This window comes from Oncorhynchus gorbuscha, linkage group LG04 (assembly GCF_021184085.1).
Source record: "Oncorhynchus gorbuscha isolate QuinsamMale2020 ecotype Even-year linkage group LG04, OgorEven_v1.0, whole genome shotgun sequence".
Taxonomy (NCBI): Eukaryota; Metazoa; Chordata; class Actinopteri; order Salmoniformes; family Salmonidae; genus Oncorhynchus; species Oncorhynchus gorbuscha.
The window spans coordinates 47,862,173-47,885,662 of NC_060176.1; the positions used below are offsets into that span (position 1 = coordinate 47,862,173).

Sequence of the window (23,490 nt, forward strand, 5' to 3'; positions counted from 1 at the left end):
GGAAGGGATGAGGGTGGAGGACAGTGGGAGGATAAAGCATGATATAAAACACATTTTCTTTATCTACCATGGAAAAGGTTAAGGCACATGATAGTTACAAACACATTTGCTACCGATACAGTTACTTTATTTTTGAAGAGTTTGAATCAGTGATATCTACACAGGTAGGTCTTGCCCCTTTGATTCAATTTCTGCCCCATGTTCTTGCATTTCTTTCACAGCATCTTATTTAGTAAATGTACAATTAGATGAACATCCAAACAAACAAACAAACTCCTGGGCTACTTTCATATGTATGTAAATACAACGCCAGGTCCTTTGGTTGTGTACTGCAAACTGCAGTCAGGAATAGACAGTCAGAGATGAATAATCCAATGAAAAGCACATAGTTCTGAGGACATATGTCGACATGGAGAACGTTTACATTATTACGTTACTTTTCTCTGAAATCAAAAGTTAATACATGTACTTTTTAAGCTTTATTTTGTCACATAAGTCTTTGTAAACACCGTGTAAAATATGCAAGGCTTTATAAATCACATCACAAAGAAACTGACGCAGGCACATGCCATTCGCCCGTAGCCGACGCATGAGTTGAGCGGTTCTGTAGTGGAGGTCCCCCCTCACTAGTCCCAGAATTGGGAAAGAGAAGGTTCATAGTGCAGTGTCCACTTGGCGATGGAGAAAGACGAATCACAACACCACTACTAAATCTTTACCCACGTGCAGTTTAGCTTGTCTTTTGTCCCTTTAAAAGACAACGGCGTAATCTTCTACTACATTTCAACTGCCTCTAGAGAACAAAAAATAGAATAAATCAGACTTTGTATACTTTGTACAATGTGATGCAAATTCTGCCTTGAACCACACAAAACTGCTCTCCTCTCTGTTCTCTCCAGATGTGAATTACTTGAATATTCAATTCCACCACAAACTGGCACTTAAAGAATATATAAACATCTGTACATTTGCTCATGCTTGTTTCAAATAGTTCTTTAACGATGCATTGGCAAAATCAAAGCACGATTTTAGGTTATCAGCGACTATATAATTGCAGTGTGAAATGAAATGGAATTCTAGCACTGCTGTCTATCCCTGCTGCTGCATCCACCCATCCTTCTCTTGAGTGACCCCTGCTGAACTATCCACTTCCCCTCTTTCTCCCCCTCCCTAATCTCCGACAAAGATTTGGAGACCAGGTCATCAGTCCATCACACCTTTACAAAGAAAGCTGAAGATTAAAGGTCTTCTTTTTTTCAATCTTAACCGTACAAAATATAAATATGTAATTAACATGACTCTACAGATTTGATACACACCTAAATGATGTAGTTATTTCTGTTTACAAACATGGTGATCCTTTATCCAATGAATGTGCTTCCGAAACGACCTGTTATGAGAACACAATTAAGTTTGTCTTGTTTTTTTGTTGTTTTTTTGCTTTTCTTTGACCCTAATATACATTTATAAAACCAACAAAAATATAAAACGCTTTTAGGTTCTACCCTTTGACAACAGGAGCATGTACACTGAATAAAAACATAAACACAACATGTAAAGTGCTGGTCCATGTCTCATGAGTTGAAATAAAAGATCCCAGAAACATTCCATTGGCACAAAAATATGATTTCTCTCAAATGTTTTGCAAAAATGTGTTTACATCCCTGTAAGTAAGAGGTTTATCCTTTGTCAATATAATCCATCCACCTTACAGATGTAGCATATCGAGAAGTTCATTAAACAGCATGATCCTTACAAGTGCACCTTGTGCTGGGGACAATAAAAGGCCACTCTAAAATGTGCAATTTTGTCACACAATGCCACAGATGTCTTTAGTTTTTAGGGAGCATACACAATTGGCATGCTGACTGCAGGAATGTCCACCAGAGCTGTTTCCAGATAATGTTAATTTCTCTACCATAAGACGCCAATGTAGTTTTAGAGAATTTGGCAGTACGTTCGGCCTCAACCACAGACCACGTGTAACCACCCCAGCCCAGGACCTCCACATCCAGCTTCTTCAGAAGGGGGGGGGGTATTTCTGTCTGTAATAAAGCACTTTGTGGGGTAAAACTCATTCTGATTGACTGGGCCTGGCTCGACAGTGGGTGGACCTGGCTCCAAAGGGGTGAGCCTATGCCCTCCCAGGCCCACCCATGGCTGCACCCCTGCCCAGTCATGTGAAATCCATAGATTAGGGCCCAATGAATTTATTTAAATGGACCGATTTCCATATCTGAACTGTAACAGCAAAATCTTTGAAATTGTTTATATTTTTGTTCAGTGTACTTGACATAATCCTCTTCCTTCCTTCATAAACGCAATCCATTTATAAACAAAATGTCTTATATCCTATTCAACTTTATTACAGATCAATGGCAAACAGCAACCAGCTGAGTAAATCATATACCTTCAGCAAACAACCACGACTGTATCGATTCAGAAAATATATTTTCATTTTGTTTTACTCAACAGCTATAAGTAACCCAACCAAATGTACATGTCATTTCACTTCCCTAACTCCAATCAACACTTGCAGGTGTGTGAAATTCTTGTGGGTTTATGAACTGAATCAGCACCCAGTCAGTCCCCTATGAGTTGCACAGCAATGATCCCAGTGCACTTAAAGAAACACAGTGAACCATTGTATGACAAATGTGTTTGAGAGCCTTCGCGTGTGAAAAGAGCATGTGTGGCGTGTGTTACAGCTCCTTTAAGCGACGCTCAAGCGTCAAGTCCTCAACTTAAAACCACAACAACATTCATCTGCCATCTACCACAATAGTCCACACTTCTTCAAACTAAAATGAAAAAGACAGACCAGCAAAACAAAAACAATATTACAAACAAATACAATTTACAGTGCCTCGAGGAAAGACTAACAAAAATAAAAATGGAAACAAAAAGCTAAATTGTTACGTGGAAATAAACAATTGGAAGCAAACTTCATTTTGACATGAAAATTAAATAGTTCAATTCTCTCTTTCCCCTTTCCCACCACCTTTGCAAGCAGTAGAATCAACAAACATAACGTTCTCTCCTGCCTCACGCCACCACCAACCATCCTTGGAGTAAGCGTAAAGACAGAGCTTTAGAACACTTGTATCCCGAGGAGGATAACTGCCTCCATTCTTCCATCCTGACACCAGAGCTGCTCCAGTCAGTCCTCATGTTCGTGTACACTATGTTTGTCCATCCAGTGGGAATGTAGATATGAGTAGTAGTAGAAGTAGTCATTTTTTGATTTTCTGTTCTATACATTTCATTTGCTGATTCAAAAAGCATGAAACATTGGCTGATGGATGATCATTTTGTTGTTGTTTTGTTTCTCTCTCTCATTTACAAAGTCTATCTTCTGACGAGTCAACATCAAAATAAGCTCCATGTGTTATGGCAGTGATGACGTGGGAAATCCTCATCTAGTTGAGATGTTGCGCTGTTGTTATTTAAGCCTAGAACACAGGGGGAAAAAAACAGAGCGAAAGGGGGACACTGGTGATTATGTCAGATCTGAACTCCTATGTAGAGCAGGGGACGCGTCCCAAAAAGGCACCCTACTTAGCGCACTACTTTTGATCAAAGCCAAAAATGGGCCCCGGTCAATAATAGGGCACTTATAAAAGGAATAGGGTGCCATGGGACGCAGGCCAGGTTTTATAAGCAGTTGAATAATCAAGCTTTTACAGTAAGTCAGAGGGCAGAGTGACCAAGTGGTATTACAGTAACTCAAAATCACAATACTAAAATACATAAATCAATATTCCTACATGCTTGTGATGTCAAATCCAATGTAAAATGGAGACAAAAGACTGCGAGAGAGAGATGTTCGGATGACATGTTTGAATGGCAGCTGCAAAAAGACAGCTTGGTTAACACACAAATGAAGTGTTGACAAGCTGAATGCACCGACCTGTCTGTTTAAACCGCCTGCACACAGCTCTGACTCCCATGCATACACGCCGCCAGAGGTCTCTTCACCATCCACACAACACTCTACACAGATGTACATTGTAATATTGTTGTATGGTGGTATTATACATTCTGTATTGTAGATATGTAGTGGTTAATAATGTTATATGATGTACTGTTTTATATTTTGTTTTATGTGTGATGTAAGTGCCTTAATGTGTTTGGACCCCAGGAAGAGAAGCTGCTGCCTTGGAAGCAGCAAACGGGGGATCCCTAACAAATACAATAGTGAAGAAGGCCTTTCGTATGATTATACTGTCTTACATGATAGACTTAATGTCCATGTCAACAATAAGCATATCATTGTGAGATTAGATATGTTTTTTTGTTCATTAGCATTGACAAGATCATGTGATTATCAAAATATTTTTAAAAGCCGTATTAAATCATCAATTGTGTGCCGATAATCATTTTGCTTTTCAGACATGGAGTCAATCAAAGCTGTATAGCTGATCCCTTACATTTCACCTAGGAGGATGAGAGTGATGGGAGAGCAACGAGAGAATATTGAGACTAACAGCAATGAAGACAGACGCAGCCCTTTAACTCTAAAGAGCTGTTGCTGATCAGCCACCTACCACAGCTTCTCACCCACCTACCACAGCTTCTCACCCACCTACCACAGCTTCTCACCCACCTACCACAGCTTCTCACCCACCTACCACAGCTTCTCACCCACCTACCACAGCTTCTCACCCACCTACCACAGCTTCTCACCCACCTACCACAGCTTCTCACCCACAGCAGAAACACTCAGCGATTAGCGATGGGACAGGAGGACAGATATGAGTGAGTGATGAGAGGATCCTGTACAATGAGCTGTAACGAAGCGAACCCAGAGCAGCTAGCCTAGCACACACAGTCATACAGCCAAGCCAGAGAACATCGGCGTAGCTAGCCAAGGCTAGCCTGGCCAAGCACAGACAGTCTACACATAGCCAAGCCAGAGAACAGCGGCGTAGCTAGCCAAGGCTAGCCTGGCCAAGCACAGACAGTCTACACATAGCCAAGCCAGAGAACAGCGGCGTAGCTAGCCTGGCCAAGCACAGACAGTCTACACGTAGACTGGCTACTCTGGCTTGGCTATGTTCATCCAGGTATCCATTATTTATCTGGAGGAGCTCTCTGTCCCAGAGAACAGTGTGCGCCATGAGGGATACACCGTGTTCATCCTTAGAGCGGAGCGCGTGTGATCCACGTAAGGTCAAGAGATGTTCCCTTTCATCATTTAGAACAGACCTCATTTCATGTGAATTAGTCAAGGGAAACGGTGCATATTTCAACAGATGGATGTGCATCAAACAGCTGCTTCAAAATTGTGAAAATGAGGTTTGGTGTCATAAGCCAACTACTCTGGGTCAACCATAAACAAACATACAAACCAGCACTGAAGTGTGTGAGGGCTAAAACAGAAAGGTGGTGGAGCAAACAATAAGGAGACAAACAATCCAAAAAGTGGAAAACAAACGTTTGTAAGACCTACCATGCATATGCATTTAGACCCAGGAGTCAACAGGCTGAGGTTTAACGTCACAAGCATCCACCAGATTGACTGCAGGCCTGTTACTCCTGACATAGTGTTTCCTATTTGTCTCATTCTGCAGCAACGGGAGAAGGGGTTAACAGCAAATCAAAAAGGTCAATAAATATATAGTCTTTACAGAGGAGTGGAATGCCAGGGTTAGTTCCTAAGCATAAAGGAAGCTTTTAGAGTCCGGAAAAAAAGGCGATTAGAAACAAGAAACCAAATGACGCATGCAAACAGAGGGGGACAAAAGCCGTTCAAACAGCAGTTGCATTTTGGGTATCAGCCTTCTGGAGGTGTAGAAAGCAAGTTTGAGCAGTTTTGATTATTTCTGTGCTTCAGTCAATTCAAAACAAGGGGGGTGGGGGCTGTAGGCATCAGAGAACACATCTGCCACCTCCAGTCCTGTCTGACAGCTAATTTGCCTCTGAAGGTTTTGCAGGACTTCTAAAGCATACTGTATGTTGACAAGCATTTGTGTCTCCAGGCTGCATAGCTGGCAGTTACACACTAAGCACTTATTTATGTAATCGTCAGACCAAAAAACAGCTGCGGTCGGATAACCGTGTTAGTTGAAGGTCAGAGTTGGGAAAGTTACTTTCTAAATTGAATCCGTTAGTCACTAGTTACCGGTCCAATATTGTAATCAGTACTGTAATTTTGGGATGATCCTTAAGAGGCATTAGAAGAAGACAAAAAGGATACATCAAACGCTTTTGGTGTGTCATCAGTGGTCGCGCTCAGGTGGAACAAACGTAAACTTTATCCAATGCTGAATTGAATGTCATTGAGAAAACATAAAAGTGTCAGCAAATATCAGTTCTAAATGTAAAAGTAAACCAATAACTAATCATCTAGCTTTTTAGTATCTAATCGGATTACAATACATTAGCTGGCAACAGTGGCGGATTTAGGTACCCTAGTGGTTAGAGCGTTGGACTTGTAACCGAAAGGTTGCAAGATCGAATCCCCGAGCTGACAAGGTAAATATCTGTCGTTCTGCCCCTGAACAAGGCGTTGCAGAACAACGTTGTTCCTAGGCCGTCATTGAAAATAAGAATTTGTTATTAACTGACTTGCCTAGTTAAATATAGAAACTATATGAAAATAAATAAATAGGTGGCACGGGGCACCCGCACAAAAATAATGGTGACATTTGCACGTCACGTCAATGATATGTGGGACTGTGGGTCAATTAACTTGGTCGAAGTGGGCGCCCTGATTCTAGTTTGTGAGCTAGGCAGGCTACTGCTTGGGAATGTCTCCTACTCAGAAGTACGAGATGGGGAGGGGTCGGGGGTAGGTTGACCTCAGGTCTCCCCACTGGAAGCCAAGGGAAGGGGGAGCGGGGGAATCTATCAAATAGCGTACCTCTAACGTCATACAGTACTAATGCAATTAGTAAAATCAGTCACACTACGAAATGCTACCAACTAACCCACAATTCATTCATAATATTGTGAATATATATTTTCACAGACATATTGTTGCATTTTTTTCTGGTTTGTGCGAAATGGTTAAGAATAATATAAAAGCAGTCTGCACACCACCAAGGTGAATTGGTTTAGTCTTGACTCTTGGTTGACAGTGTTGGGGTATGGGTAATGTAGTCTTGACTCTTTGTTGACAGTGTTGAGGGATGGGTAATGTATTGATGCTCGAGTGCCAAATCAACACAAATTTGTTTCCATTTCTCATTGTTACTTCTTTTTGATATTTATAAGTCTTATTTATATATATATCTATATATATTTTTAATAGTTTTAAATGTTATGATTATTTATTTGTGTTGTTCCAATAAAAAGTACAGTTAGTGCAGAATGAGGGGGGGTTCACCCAGGGAGCCATACAAGCTAGAACCGCCACTGGCTGGTAATCTAACTGATTAAAAAAAAGTTTTTTGTAATCATATTACATGTAACTGATTACAGCTAAAAGATGTTTTGTAATCATATTACATGCAATCAGTTCATTAAGTTTAGCTGTGTTAGCATGTTTGACCCATCGAACCACCTCTAGTTCTTCACAACCAGCTATTCCTGCGAGTCTCTCTTTCTCTCTCTCTAGATTGAAGTGCAGGACTTAACCAGTCCCACATTAATTACTTTCACAATCACAAAGCTTACGCTCAATTATCTGCTGTCGGCATCCAGTAAATTGGACTGCTCGATGAGTGGCACCCGGCTCGACAGACGACAACATCAACTGCTGCTCAACTCCTTTCTTAGAAAGAGCCTGGCGTGGGCGTATGGGCAAGGGCACTAAGAGAGACGGGTTCAGCCTATCTCAATAGAAACGGAGCATCGCGACTCGTGTGCTTTAACAGCCTGATCCACTAGTCAGTGTAGCTGTAGGTGGGTCTAAACCAGAAGTACCTTCAATGGCTCCCGTTCTGTCAGGTCCACTGACCCGTCGCCACTACTCTTGTACTTGCAGTCCTTGTCTCTCTGGTCGATGGTGGAGTAGCCATCTAATATGAGAGAGCGAGAGAGAAGATCACAGAAGGGTATCACTGTTAAATGCTTGGATGGAAACTACAGTAGCCTAGCTGCATGTAGCCTTCCGGGACTGGAGTGGCACACATCTGACGTAGAGGAAGAACTCATTAGTTAGAGAGGAAACAAGACAATTGTTTGCATTTTCATTGAAAAGAGGAGCACCGAGGAGAACATTTCAAATCAGAAAATTGCCCACACTTCCTGTTACCATCTGTTCTACTGAATTAATGCCCATCCTTATACCGACATCTTGTTAAGAGAGGGGTCTTGCATACAGCATCATAAGTAAAACACTACTGCACTGCCTACCGTTACAGCATCCTAACAATTAATAACATTGTTCATTCCAAATACTGCAAAAAAATGTACCCTACAAACTTTTTTAGAATTTCCATTTTGGCATTTGTGTTGTTGGAGGATCTTGAACTGTCAGTCGTCCCTAGAGATCAGAACATTCCATCTGGGACTACTAGCGTTCGTCGGCGGCGATTGAGGTCATGCAAACTCGGTCTTACCTGGACCAAGCTCGTCCATAGGTATCATATCACCACTTCCATTTGTCTTGGTGCCTGAAAAGCATTTATACGCCGTTTTTATCATGAGCACCACACATACAATTAGTTTGATTCACGAGCCAAGGTTGCTTTCAGGCCAATGGTCCTCAGTCACTGTCTGCTGATACACTTAACCAGTAACGCAGGCAGGCTGAGAATGGGTGTGAATGACAACCGCACTTCATGTGTATATGCATGGTTGCAAAAAAAGGTCACAAGGCCAGAAACAAGAAGACAAAAGTGCTGTCATGCCCTTGACTCGTTTATTAGGCTGCTACAGTACCTCCCTTTATGTCAGGGTTGGGCAATCATTTTGGCTCGAGGGTCATATCGGGATTTCAGATTCAGGCCAGAAAAATGACAGCTCTTTGAAAACCTATAGGTCCATTATAATTTCTTCATAGTTTTTGATCTACCTTTATATGTTCAAAAATATATATTTTTCCTTTGGGCCGGCTTGACACCCAACTTCATATCCTACTCTACATGCTTGGATTTGCATTAGGAACACACTATTGGATTAGAAAAATCTACCCATGATGCATCATTCTCCAGACCACACTATCCCAATTGTACTGACTATAGCACATGAAGATCACCAAACAACGCAGCAGAACAATGAGGGCGAAAGGTTTCAAGCACAGCGCCCCTAAAGTGCGTATTATGGCTATGAGTGAGAACACACAAAACAAAGTCCAGATCGAGCCATCCTCCTCAGCACTCATTCTAATCAAGACGTTTGATGCAGACACCAGCGGTTTCCTCCATAGATTCAGAGCAGTTCTATCTATGGTTTCCTCACTCAGTTCACTACAGTAGGTCAGGCCCGGAGGATCCCCAGTCTCGCCTGCCGTCACAGACTGACCTTGGTTCTTCTCCATCAGGGGCAGGGTAGTGTCGTCGTAGCCTGGTTTGCCATTCTTGGCTGCTTTAGGGGCGCCGCTTGCTGTAGACTGAGAGGGAGAGAATAAGGACACATGAGTGTACTTATTGTGGGTGTGTGAATGTGTGTGTGTGTGTGCGCATGTGCACGCATGCACGTTCTGCCGTGTACCTGGAAGTGGCTCTTATTCCATCCTTCCTTGGTCAGGGCGTTCCTCAGGTCCTTGTAGCTCCACACCGTCTGCAGCACATGGGAGGCAGCCTTGTTCTCACGTGGTGATTGGCTGAGCGAGACAGGGGGAAAAGCAGGGTTGGGGTCATAAGTGCAGACCATAGCAACATATTTAACAGTGGAAAATGTTTTTGCAACAGAGACGTGTTTATTGGACAAGCTCCAGTAGTCTAGTGAATACAACCCAGAACGTTGGACCCAACCAATGCCAGCAGCTAGTGGAGGCGGGAGCCGAATGCAATCAATCTCACATTCAAAGTCATCATCCATCTATTCCCACTGATGGCCCCAGGAGCTTTCTTTTAATTCACACCCCAATGGCTGCACACATTTCCTTTCATTCAATTAATTAAGTACTCCTTACCCCTTAGTGTTAATTACATGGGGGGGGGGGGTTCTCCATCACTTCAAAGTCAATCTCATGGGTTTAGGGAAAACACATTTATTTGGTATTGTTGGAGACTATTTGACTTGAGCCCGTTTTAGTCCATTTATAATTGTATAATTAGTCTAGCAGCAGTAATTCTCGTGTTATTGGTTAGCTGGACTGATCTAACGTGCATTGTATTTGGGCAGAGGGAAAGTACAAAGGGGGCGTGTCTCAGAGGCCAGAATGTTCCCACATGGGATGAAGAGGAGCCATGTGTCTGGAGTGCCAGCTGATAGACCATCATGACTGGTCTATAACACCGGCTTACATCTTCACTGTTTTATATCACTACATACTTTGTTTCACTTTTATATATTCTTAAAGATTGAATGTTAGTGTTAGGTTTAAGCTTTTTGCACGTGAAAAGTGTAATTATTTAGTGGACCGCAAGTAAGACAATTAGGAATGTGTACTGCCAATAACACAAGGCCTCTGCTGACTGATAAGAAGCCCTGTTAAAACCTTTTACGGCTGCTGTCCCTGTACAGGGATCAACATCAGTGGAAGTTTCAGAGTGACAACTAATAGTACTCGATACAACTTAAACTTTCATTAAAACACACATGCAGGGTACTCAAAGCTACACTCGTTGTGAATCTAGCCAACATGTCAGAATTTTTAAATGCTTTTCGGCGAAAGCATGAGAAGCTATTATCTGATAGCATGCAACCCCCGAAATACCCAAAGGGGACGTAAACAAAATAATTAGCGTAGCCGGCGCTACACAAAACGCAGAAATAAAATATAAAACATTCATTACCTTTGACGAGCTTCTTTGTTGGCACTCCTATATGTCCCATAAACATCACAATTGGGTCTTTTTTTTCGATTAAATCCGTCCATGTATACCCAAAATGTCCATTTATGAAGCCCGTCTGATCCAGGAAAAAACTGCTTTCCAAAACGCAACGTCATTTTTAAAAATGAACAAAGCTGCCTATAAACTTTGACAAAACACTTCAAACTACTTTTGTAATCCAACTTTAGGTATTAGTAAACGTTAATAATCGATCAAATTGATCACGGGGCAATCTGTATTCAATAGCAGCAAGTCTTGAAATCATGGTCCATATTCTCCCTTTCATAACTTCCTCCGCTATCTATTTTCCCTTGCCATAGACAATTCAGAGACTGGCGGAGTGATATTTTTTTGTGAACACGTTTCCTCGGGATTTTGCCTCCTACACACGTTCTGTTATAGTCACAGACATGATTTAACCAGTTTTATAAACTTCAGAGTGTTTTCTATCCACACATACTAATCATATGCATATACTATATTCCTGGCATGACGTTGAAATTTTGCGCGATTTTTAACAAAAAGCTGTGAAAATTCGCAGCCTCTTTTAAAGGCCTGGAGGGGCACAACGTTTCCCCTAACATGAGGAACAGACTCAGTTCCTGCCCAGCAACAGAGTGATCGTTTATCCTAGATATAGGAAGGCCTAGTTGGAAGGTATAAACATATGTGCTTGTGTGACCTGTATGGTGTGCTATGCAGCTGTGGTAAATAAATATAGTTTGAGCTTCCTTTGGTGCCCAACTGGATTTGTACCAGAACTTTGAACCTAACGGTAATTCAATAAAGTACGGGTGTAAAATCCCCATTGGGAACTAATCTTAATTAAATCATCAATAGGTTGTAGAATGAGACATTATCAAAAGAGACATGATCGTCTCCCGCTGACTTGATCAAGAAGATCCGATCAGTCAAAGGAAAACGAGGACAGTGATATGAAATGAAGTGGAAACTGGGAAAATCATTCAAGCATCTCTTGAATTCCTATTCATAGTACTTAGTATTCCGGTGAAGTGCACTATAGTAGGTTTCCTGGAAACCAGACACCACACGATACGGGCTTATCTATTCAATCTAAGTAATGTTCTACAGATCGAAATGATATGACAAGGAATCCAGCAGCTTATAGCACTTTATATTATTAAAAAGGCCATTAACGCCCATCTTAGAGGACGTGAAAAGGCGCGGGGTCATTACATTGTATATGGACAGCAGCAGACAATCCTGGTTCTTCAGTGATTGCAGGATACACTGTATATCATGGATATTATTAATTGCATTTGATGTCAAAATAATTTTAAAGTATGGACACTTCTCCCATGGGGAGGGAGGCCCGTGGCGCATGTAGTCATTAATGTACATTCTGTACTTGCAAACGGGTTTAGTATAGCTAATGTGAAAACCATTCAATTGTTAAGCTGCCTTATGCTCTGTTGTACTGCGCTGTACTATGTTGTAAATCAAATCTCAATCAAAGTTCATTGGTTGTGTACACCTGCAGATCTGTGTACGCAACCAATCAACTTTGATTTTGTTAGCAGGTGCAGCGAAATGCTTATGTTACTAGCTCCAACAGTGCAGTAGAATGTCTAGCAAATACAACACAAACACACAAATAATACAAAAATAAAACCATGAAGTCAAGAAATGTTGGGTATTGGTCTGTACTGTGCCATCATCCTACCTTGTCTTGTTGATGGCCACCAGTTTCTCGATGGCCTGGGCCTGGATGAGGGAGCGTGCGTTCTCGGAGCTGTCCGTCACGATCTCGTGGATGGTGTTGAGGATGGCCACCACTGTGTCTTCCTCCAGGTTCTTAGCTGGCCGCTGCTGACCACTGGGCAGGTTACTCACCAGGTCCCTCATGGCATAGCTCCCTACAGGGCAGAGGTCAAAAGGCAGGGTGCCAAGGGCATTGTACAAAATGTTCAATATCAAGCCATTCAAATTTGGACTAATCTACAATCATTCTTATCTACAGTAAGTAGTTTACACATTCCTATTCAGCAAAAGACATACACAGGTTCAACAATCATATTCATATCCTCATTAACAGTTATCTAAACTCAACGTATTCCGAAGTGTTTTATCCCAATCTTGTTCCGTTTGCCCTACAGAGAGGCCTTGTGTTGACCATGTGTGGTCAGGTTATGTGGTCAGTGATCGTACCGATCAGGTCTTTGTTGCGGCGGTCGATGGAGAGGTTACGCAGGGCGATGGCCACGGCTCGGACCACCTTGTCAGCATCAGAACGCAGCAGCTCCACCAGGATGGGAAGACCCTTCTCCTTCCTCACAGTGGCTCGTATGTAGTTGGACCACTAGGGACAGAGGGGGAACATGCAGATTGTGTATAGGCTCGTCTCCCATATGAATCTTCTCTTTGTTTTTACTGCTCGAGGGATGTAATTACTGTTTGGATAAACGTGTTTAGTATATATTTTTCTACTCTTTATGCGATACGTAATGCAGAGGACGCTGGAAAAATAATAATTTAATTACTACAGTGAATTATTGTAATATTTGTTTATGTGTCAATTAATCCCAATAGGGATGGGTTGCCAATTGACGATTTGACAGGAAAATAAAATGTCCTTCATTCATTCATGCTGGCTATGGATAACCAGTCTGTGTAGAGAGAATAATATCAGCCAATACAGACACACACACTTACACACAGCAACACACGTGCACCCGCTTGCATGCCCCCCCCCCCCCACCCCCCACAGACTAAATTATTGTACAGTAGCACAGCCAACAGTGGATTTCTGGATTTGACCGCTTTTGGTTGTCGTCTCTGATTAAACACACATTTTCCTCTCTCATTTCCTGTAACACAACACATTAAGTTTGACATGAAAGAGCTCCTTTGCTGAACACCGTCATCCCCCCAGAGATGTCATTAAACTGGCGCAACACCAGACCACTGGGTGGCAGTAGTAAACCTAAAAAACACAGACGGCACCGAGTCAAACAGCTCGGGAGCAGCAGGGAGAAAGGGACGAAGAGAGGATTTATAACAAAGGAAAAGCTTTGAGATATCCTCATAGGGAGCAGGGACAAGTAATGTCCATCTCCTCCATGCCAGAGGTTTGACGTGTTAGCAGCTGCCCTAGAGCGTGGACAGGCGATCAGCCTCCTCAGCTCAAACTGAATGGAAAACCATGGAGGGAGGGATGGAATCTGTCTCTATATATACCACAACGACAACAACAACAAAGTCACCAGTGCAGAACAGCGATAGAAAACGGCGACAGGTTATACAGGGCGTAGATGTAATGTAGCCGTTACATGTTATACATGTTAAACACACGGTACAGGTCATGTGTAAGTGTTGTTGTTGTTTTTTTTTATGAACAAAGATCCAAATCGATCTAACATCTTGTCTGTTGTGTTGTGTTTTTCCAACTGGAGCCTAGTGATGCATGCCGTGGCAACGGATATGTTTACAGCGTGACACATAATGTGTTAAAAACTGAATCACCATGGCGCTAGCATGCCAGAGTTCTCTAGGCCTAACATAGCCACTGTATTGACTATGAACATTCCATTCCTGAAGGGAAGATCATGAATAGCCTCCGTACTTCACACTAGTGATGGTAAAATAATGCCCCTGAGCTGGACGGGAGATCACACTCTTATTACTCACTACAGTAACCAAACAGAGGGTGTTTGGTAATGACACTGCAGAGCTCCATTCGGGGTAACTGGTCCTTCCTATTGAGGTTCAGAGACCTTATTCCCCTTAATTACAATGTGTGTGTGTTGTATGTGTGAGACTCACGGTCCACTGTCCGGCACTGAGGTTCTGCAGGGCCCCTGCTGCAGCCTCCAGAGTGTTGTAGTTCTGGCTCTCAGTGAGCAGAGACAGGTACAGCCTCACTACCTCTGGCTGGTACAGCAGCTCAAAACCTGCAGGGACACAGAGAGAGAGAGAGAGACAGAGAGAGAGAGCGAGAGAGAGAGAGACATGGAAGTTAGACACAGAGCCACACAGGGTACAGTAGACACACATGGAGGCAGAGAAGCAACAGAGACCGATTATTAAACAACTGAAATAAACAGAGACATGTAATGTAGCTTAGCAACAGAGACAGGCAATCAGAGTCTGTGAAAACTGCTCAGATAACACTGAGATCTCTAATTCAAGTCTCTCCTCACACGAGTCTGGCAGGCAAGACTATTAGGTGTCTGTCAAATTATGGGAATTATTATTACTACTCTCTCGCTCACTCTAGTAAATCGCATTAACGGGAACGTGATAAGACATGACAAACAAGGGTGCCAAGTCTACCCAAGCTATTGTTACCACTGGGTAGAAAACTGACATACATTTGCTAACAATTTTAAAATGGCATTGTCATTATTCCATAACTACAATGGAACAACAAGTGTAATAACATACTGATACTACTCGTGATACTACACAGTATTACTAATACTACTGGTAGTTAGTCTGGTGTAAGTGTGACCGACTCTTAATAGGTACAGTATGTCACGCCTTGGTCATTGTATTTTGTGTTTTTGTTATATGTTTGGGTAGGCCAGGGTGTGACATGGGTTTATATGTTGTGTTTCGTATTGGGGTTTGTATTATTTGGGATCGCGGCTGATTAGGGGTGTGGTATAGGCTTGGCTGCCTGAGGCGATTCTCAATTAGAGTCAGGTGCTTATCGTTGTCTCTGATTGGGAACCGTATTTAGGCAGCCTGAGTTTCGCTTTTATTTCATGGGTGTTTGTTCCTGTCTCTGTGTTGTAGTCACCAGATAGGCTGTAATCAGTTTCACGTTCCGTTCGGTTGTTTTTGTATTTAGTTTCAGTTATTTCATGTACCGCGATTCTTTCATTAAAGACATGAGTAACCTACACGCTGCATTTCGGTCCGACTCTCTTTCTTCAACAGACGAACGCCGTTACACAGTAGCTCAGTCACAGATAACAGTCAGCAGCCACTCACAGAATCAGTGTTTTTCTATAATAATAGAGCAATCGGCTTAATTGCCACTGTCGCTCTCAAAGTACAAATCTCTGCTGTGATCAATGACCTCAGTCACAAAACTGGTGGAGGGCGTGAGCTGGGCTGTGGCGGTCACCAAAATGTGTCAGTCTGTGATTGTCAAGCAAATAACTGTCGGTCTCAAGGTAATTGACCGTCAATTAACATAAACACATTTAGTGTCTCCTGCCTTCCCACACATAACCTACAAGCTTCCCACACATAAATTTCATGGGATTATTTTATAGTATGAAGAATACAATTGAACAAATCTGAATAAAATATTAATATTTTCTCCAAACAATTTGGGGGACTGCGCACATGCTACAAGCCATTTTTAAAAAGTCTAATAAATTCATGTAATATAGTCTACACCTTCACAAAAAAATCCATTATTTATTTTAGACATGCTTGGTCCTGATGGGGCTATGCCAAATGGCTGTGGGCTTCACTAGTTAATTTTAGTAGACCAGATTTGCTTAGAATTTCATGGGATTATTTTATAGTATGAAGAATACAATTGAAAAAATCTGAATAAAATATTAATATTTTCTACAAACAATTTTTGGCCACTTTGGCCACTTTGGACTAGGCTACATGAGATGTGTGACTGATTTGAACAAGTCGCAAAAAGGCCTTGTTTCTTATGCTGGGCATCATTCACAAGTGATAGTACAAGTGATATATACTATCACTTGTGATATATACTATCACAAGTGATAGTATATAATTCACAAGTGATAGTATATAATTCACAAGTGATAGTATATAATTCACAAGTGATAGTATATAATTCACAAGTGATAGTATATAATTCACAAGTGATAGTATATAATTCACAAGTGATAGGCCAATATTGTCACCCATCAGACTACAGTTTGGTAATACGGTCACCGCAACAGCCCTAGGCGTGAGTGTGACATTTCAAACAGACCTCGGTAATGGCAGCTGATAGCAAGGTAAAGCGGAGCTTGTTGACATGGTCGGATCACTATGACTACAGATTATAGTTTAGGACTGTGTTTACACAGTTTAGGATCAGGACAGTTTAGGATCACTTAAACTATAAAATGGGTAGAGCAAATGTCATTGTTTGTAATGATATGAATACTACCACTCATAACCTGGTACTTCTCTCATTTAGACTAATTTGCACACAAATAAATAATCTGTTGACACAGACAAAGATTCAGTCGATCTTACAAGACATTGATTTTTGACAACAAATCATCACTCGCACCAGGACCATAAATACATTAGGATTGTGAATCATGAGGTAAGTAGATATCGATTTCACATATACAACAAAATCGAGGATCTGGGAGCAAAGTTTCTCTGTCTATTTAACACAGTCTGTATATGGTTAGCTTTGGCTGTGATGGTGTAATTACATTATCAGCTATCAGATGTCTGAGGCTGGTCAGAAAGAGGCAGAGTGTATATCGAATCCCTTTCTCCTTTTCCACTGCCAAGGTCACCACAGGCTGTTTGACATCCCAGGGGAGGATCACTTCTCATACTGTAATACATCCACACAAACAGCCAGTCGCTACGGAAGACAGCTTGGCTTGGCTCTATGGACTCAAAACCAAGTACTTCAACCATATCAAAATACATTTGTATTCACATTCTCCCAAACTGACAGTCAAGACCTTCTGCACTTTAACGTGTGGTGGTTCTGAAAAGACTGCCTTTCCTTCAGTGTTTTCTGAATAATAGTGTCAGTCAGAACGCACACATTTTAGTAGCTTGTTGATAGTTGAACTAAATTCAAAATGTTTTCAGCAGTTTTTTTGCCATGTAGCAAACTACAGGAACTTGTTTTTGCAGAAACAAAGGAAAATATGGGTAAAGTACGCAATCATTTCCTTTATCGGCATCAGACCTGCGTAATTTTCACGAGAAACCTAGTTTGTGTTTTTAATAGGCAAGATTACAAATTCTCTTAAGACACGGCCCCAAAGAGATCTCTTCTATCAATTTGCAGTCTGACATTTCAGATTTACATATGATTTTCACAAATTAATTAGGATGAAGTCAACTAAAGTTACTTTGAAGAAGTAGTTAAGTAAACTATATTTCTCTTAAGGTTGGCTTTAGTGTAATTTTTCCAATGTGATGTAATTTGTAGCAGAGTATCTTCCCTAACACACACACACACACACACACACTTATTCACAGAGCTTAAATGAAAGACAATAACCATCAATTTATTCTATGTTATTTGAAGCAGTCCTTTCGAGAGGTATATTTTGAACCCATGAATTATGTGGGCAAGACCATATGAACACTTTATGATTGATACATCGTGGTTGGTGAGGCTCTCCATACATTCTTTGGTAGAAATGAGAAGGCTGAAAGCCAAAGTAATAAACTGAACCAAAATATACGCATCAAAATAAACGCATCATGCAACAATTTCAAAGATTTTACTGAGTTACAGGACAGATCCTTGCGTCATGAGGCCGTTGAGTATCATGCTGAAACGTGATGGCAGTGGATGAATGGCACGACAAGGAGCCTCAGGATCTCGCCACGGTATCGCTGTACATTCAAATCGCACATCGATAAAATGTAATTGTGTTCGTTGTTCATAGCTTATGCCCGCCTGTCCATACCATAACCCTACCTCCACCATGGGGCACTCTGTTCACAACGTTGACATCAGTAAACCGCTCACGCACACAAAATACACATGGTTTTCAATCTGCCCAGTACAGTTGAAACCGGGATTTAACCGTTAAGTGTCCATCGTAGGTGAGCATTTGCATACGGAAATTGGTTACGCCGCCGTACCAGTCAGGTCAAGATCATGGTGAGGACGACAAACACGCAGATGAGCTTCCCTGACAAGGTTTCTGACAGTTCGTGCAGAAATTCTTCAGTTGTACAAAGCCACAGTTTCATAACCTGTCCGGGTGGCTGGTCTCAGATGATCCCGCAGGTGAAGAAGCCGGATGTGGAGGTCCTGGGCTGACCTGGTCACACGTGGTCTGCGGTTGTGATGCCGGTTGGACGTACTGCCAAATTCACTAAAACGTAGGCGGCTTACGGTGGACATTCTCTGGCAACAGCTCTGGTGGACATTCTCTGGCAACAGCTCTGGTGGACATTCTCTGGCAACAGCTCTGGTGGACATTCTCTGGCAACAGCTCTGGTGGACATTCTCTGGCAACAGCTCTGGTGGACATTCCCGCAGTGAGAATTCCAATTGCACACTCCTTCAAAACTTCAGACATCTGTGGCATTGTTTTTTGTGACAAAACTGCACATTTTAGAATGGCCTTTTATTGTCCCCAGCACATGGTGCACCTGTGTAATGGTCATGCTGTTTAAATCAGCTTCTTGACATGCCACACCTGTCAGGTAGTTAGATTATCTTCGCAAATGAGAAATGCTCACTAATAGGAATGTAAACAAAATTTGACAGAAATAAGCTTGTTGTGCTTATATAAAACACTGTGCATGTTGCGTTTATATTTCTGTTCAGTGTAGAAAGTGGTGAAAGCCTTATAATTAATACAAGTACTGCTTGCTTCAATGGATGACGCCAAGAAGAATACTTGGATATCTGGAAGGGCCTTTTACCATCACCTTAATGAGGAAAAGAAGAAAGATAAAGTCTAGAGTCAGACAACTTACTCCAAAGCCACGGAGAGGAGACACGAGGGAGCAGAGCTCGGCTACATTCTACATTCTGGGCATGAGCAGACCTGTCTTCAGGAAATGTACAAACCTTGAATAACAATTTTCAAGTCTAAATCTGGGGTTCACACCCATAATTTTGAAGGAAGAGGAAATTGGGGATGTTGGTCCATTCATCCTGGGGTTGCCAGATCCAGAAAGTCCATAGAGCGGTTTCCTTTCAGAGCTCCTGTCCTCATCCCTCCAGAATATCCCTCCACAACCATGTAAACCAATTGCGGTGCGTGGAGAGAGGGTTGCCAGTCGTAACCAAAGAAAGATCCTTGTTTGTGTTGAGGATTCGGGTTTCTAAGGAGCTCTGTGAGTCAGAGAGGCCACAGTATGTGAGTGATCAAAGAGAGGCCACAGCATGTGAGTGATCAAAGAGAGGCCAGCTAAAGTGTGACTGACAACAAATGAGCGGCTTTCGTCTGAGGCTTAAACAGCATAACGCAGCTGGGCAGCAGAGTCAGTAAAACAGTAGAACAGAAACAGACAGAACAGCAATACGATTCTCCATACGACTTTGCTTGTGTCAGACATTCAGTCAGTGCAGACTCTGCAAATTCAAGGCCATTTAATCAAGACTCACTGGCTTCACAGCAGGCAGATTATTTTCACACCAAGTCTCAGCCCTGTTCAAACCTCCCAGTGCCAAGTTCACTTTAAATCCAAGACAGTGTTTTAATAACCAAAAATCTGTAAATAAACAATCGTACATTTCCCCGTTCCCCGCTCTCGTGTAATTCCAGGCAGACCGTTATGAAATTGCTATTTCGGAGCCAAGGGCTCAGATAACGTACTGTTCCCTCAGAGACACATGAGAAAGGAGAGACATTCATAGGGCCTTTAAACTCATTCCTAGAGCTCTCTCTGGGATCTCCACATGTCCAGCCAATGAAGATGCGCTCCAAAGCTCGGCATCCATGTCCACAGTTGACATAGTAACTCTGTAAGGTTCATTTCTATGGTCTGCAGTGACATTTCAGTGGACATGCATAGCGGTTGGGGTTAGCCACAGAGATTCCCCATATCATTTGTTTTTCTATGGTTTGCAGTGCGCCTTCATAGTTCACCTTCATGTCAGACTAGTTAGTAGGCTATAGAGCAGAGGTCGGCAACAGGGGGGTTGGGGGACTTGTAAAATCACCAGGAATTCTGCTAGAAATGTGTTTGATTTAGGTAATCTGTTCCCAGGAGACATGTGATCATATCTCAATGTAATTGAAGGTATGAAATAATTGCAATTTTCAAATAATCTATTTTTTAGGGTTTAGTTGTGGTAAATTTGTAGCGTTCTAATTATGCTCCGGCCGCCACTATTCACTCTGACTGGAGTTGCCTACCCCTGCTGTAGGGTGACGCTGTACTAGTATAGCACAGCCATGACATGTACAGTGTGTTATCTGCATTCACCACTTCCCCGTCATTAGTTAGCGCCTAGCTGCTAGCTGCTTGCCAGGCAGGTTGTGAGCAGGGAATTCTAATTCATGGTGAATAGATCAGTTGTTGCTGTGACACGACCGATCCGTCCCCCCTATTGCTGGTTCTGAGAGCCACAAACCCATATTGCACTCACCCTCTCTCAAGGCCTTGACATGTACCGCACATATTATAATTCTACAATTAATCGAAATAAAAATGTTGACAAACATGAATGCGCACACACACCCCCTCCCATCAATCCCCACCCTACGCACAAACTAACATCAAACATTATCCTCCCCTCTGGGTGCAAGGCTAGCATGTACAGTATATTCCCTGTACGTGCCTATACATTTTCTCCAGTAGTCCGGTCAGATGAGCGGTGTGTTGCTGTGGCCTCCCCTTTCCCAAGCAGTCAAACGCTAAGAGAGCGCGGGACATCAAACCAGCGAGCTGAGGGACACACTTGGGGAGGCCCGAGATCACTTCTAAGTCAGCTGATAGGGCGGCGGCCAAATCAGAGTCGAGAGGAGAGGAAGCGTGTGCTGCACTCAGTGTGTGAGAGTGAAAGTAGGTTACAACAAAGTAAAGTCGAGGCGAGTGAGTGACGCAAGTGCTCATCAATTCAGTATTAGAATAATAGGGTTCAAGTGGGTTCACTCTTGGCTGCAATTAAAAGTGCAGGTGTTGCAGCTGACAAGCAGCAACATCATTACAGATTAACTGACAGAAACAAGCTGACACACACACACACACACACACACACACACACACACACACACACACACACACACACACACACACACACACACACAAGCCCTCTATCAAAATGTGTTGTTCATCAATCAAAACTAAAAACGGGGAGCATATTGTAACCTCAATCTGAGGCTAGCCTCATACCTAAGCCTCCCACTTCTTCCACCCACACGCTTATATTCATAGGACGCCCAGTTAAAAAGGCCATCACATCACGTGAGGAACATCTGCAGGCCGACAGAAACCACAATCAATTACAGCTCTAACGCGCCGCAAAGTGGATCCGTTTTTACAGCAGGTCAGTGTTTTCCAGTGAAGTTAGGCCATGAGATAGAAGGAGCAGAGGGCTACATCCTCTCCCTATGAAACACTAACTAAATAAATACAACTTTTGGAACAGGGTACATCAGAGGTCATGGGATCTGCATTCCAGCACTGTAACACACACACGTTTAACCCCATGAGACCCCCCGCTCTGAGTGTATGCTTAAGGTTTTCATATCCCCATCCATGTTATAGCTAACGTTAATGAATGCTTTCACAGGGGAAGCCACAGAGAGAGCAGCTAACACATCACATCATTACAGCTGCTTTTAAAAGACAATAGCCGCAGTGTGTTAACCCTGGGTGCACTGCAAAGGAAGCTTAATTGAAAAACTAAATAGAATGCTTGGAAAATAGGAGAATTGCCTATTTTCAGTTCAAACGAGTCGATGGCCTCACCGCTAATGAAGATGAGGTTTGAATGAAGCTCTGTTCACCCTCTTTCCAGCTCGTTTTCCATTTCTCTCACCCTCTTCATCCATCTTCTTCCCTCTTCATCTCTCCCCTGGCACCAATTCAAACCAGCACAGCCACTTTCAACCACAGCCATCTCACTAGAGGCAAAGAGCAAAAGTCAAGCCTTCTAAATAATGCTTACACCCTCTCTCCCGCTCTCTCTCTGTATTGGCGTCTCTGTGGGTATTGGCGTTGCGTGACCATAAAGGGCACAACACAAATAAACAGTTGGTGGCATTTAGTTGGAAGGTGACAATGGGGTACAGAGAGTAACTGGCGGTCAGCCCATCTCACGGACAGCAAGCTACAATATTAATCAAAGATACCCCCAGAGAGCAGCAGGACAGATAAGAGACCGGTGGCTGGATAATAGTCGGCATTCCACCACACCACTGGCTGCTGGCATGGTATATCAATGGGAAGACACTGTCAAAAGGCTGACGGACACTTGAGAGTTTGGTTCAGAGTGTATCCTGGATCACAACTACGGTGCCGCCATTTTAGGAGACACCAGACATCCTTCCTCCTGTTGAAAGGGGATCATGAGGTCCTGCTGTGGCACCCCAGAGTGAGACGTCTCCTAGACCTTCCAGCCCAGAGCTACCACGAGGAGAGCGAGCCACCAGTCCTCCCATGGATGTCTCGATGCCGGCCACCTCAACGGGTCACATTGTGCCACAAGTCAAACCTTTCCTGTTCTGAATCCAAAAGGACAGGTTTCCGTTTTCATCGTCCTCCAGCAGAACAGAAAACAAACACTCAGTGGTTCCTCATCCGCTCCTGAACAACACGTTCCAAAGGGTGGCTAACCAGAGGCTGTGATTCCAGCATCGAGACAACCTTTCTGGATCAACAGTTGGAATGCAATGTGCTCTGGCGTTGTTGCCAATGATCCAAAATGTAATCGCTCCTAATAGCTTCTGGGCCGTGGGTTTATATGATACCTTTGTCACGCAAGACA

At 42.7% G+C, this 23,490-nt stretch overlaps 1 protein-coding gene across 18 annotated transcripts in view; it reads right to left on the minus strand.

Moving 5' to 3' along the window:
* Positions 1-2,434: 2,434 nt before the first annotated feature.
* LOC124034176 (armadillo repeat protein deleted in velo-cardio-facial syndrome homolog) overlaps positions 2,435-23,490 on the minus strand; it is a 240,155-nt gene continuing 219,099 nt past the window's right edge. For 6 of the 18 annotated variants that reach the window (XM_046347001.1, XM_046346995.1, XM_046346994.1 and 3 more), the window contains 5 exons: positions 14,673-14,800; positions 13,059-13,209; positions 12,574-12,766; positions 9,601-9,712; positions 8,568-9,499 (listed from right to left, as the gene is read on the minus strand). In XM_046347001.1, the coding sequence (XP_046202957.1) occupies positions 9,077-9,499; positions 9,601-9,712; positions 12,574-12,766; positions 13,059-13,209; positions 14,673-14,800 (1,007 nt within the window). In that variant the 3' untranslated portion in view covers positions 8,568-9,076. The other 12 variants (XM_046346997.1, XM_046347012.1, XM_046346998.1 and 9 more) reach the window with 9 other exon arrangements.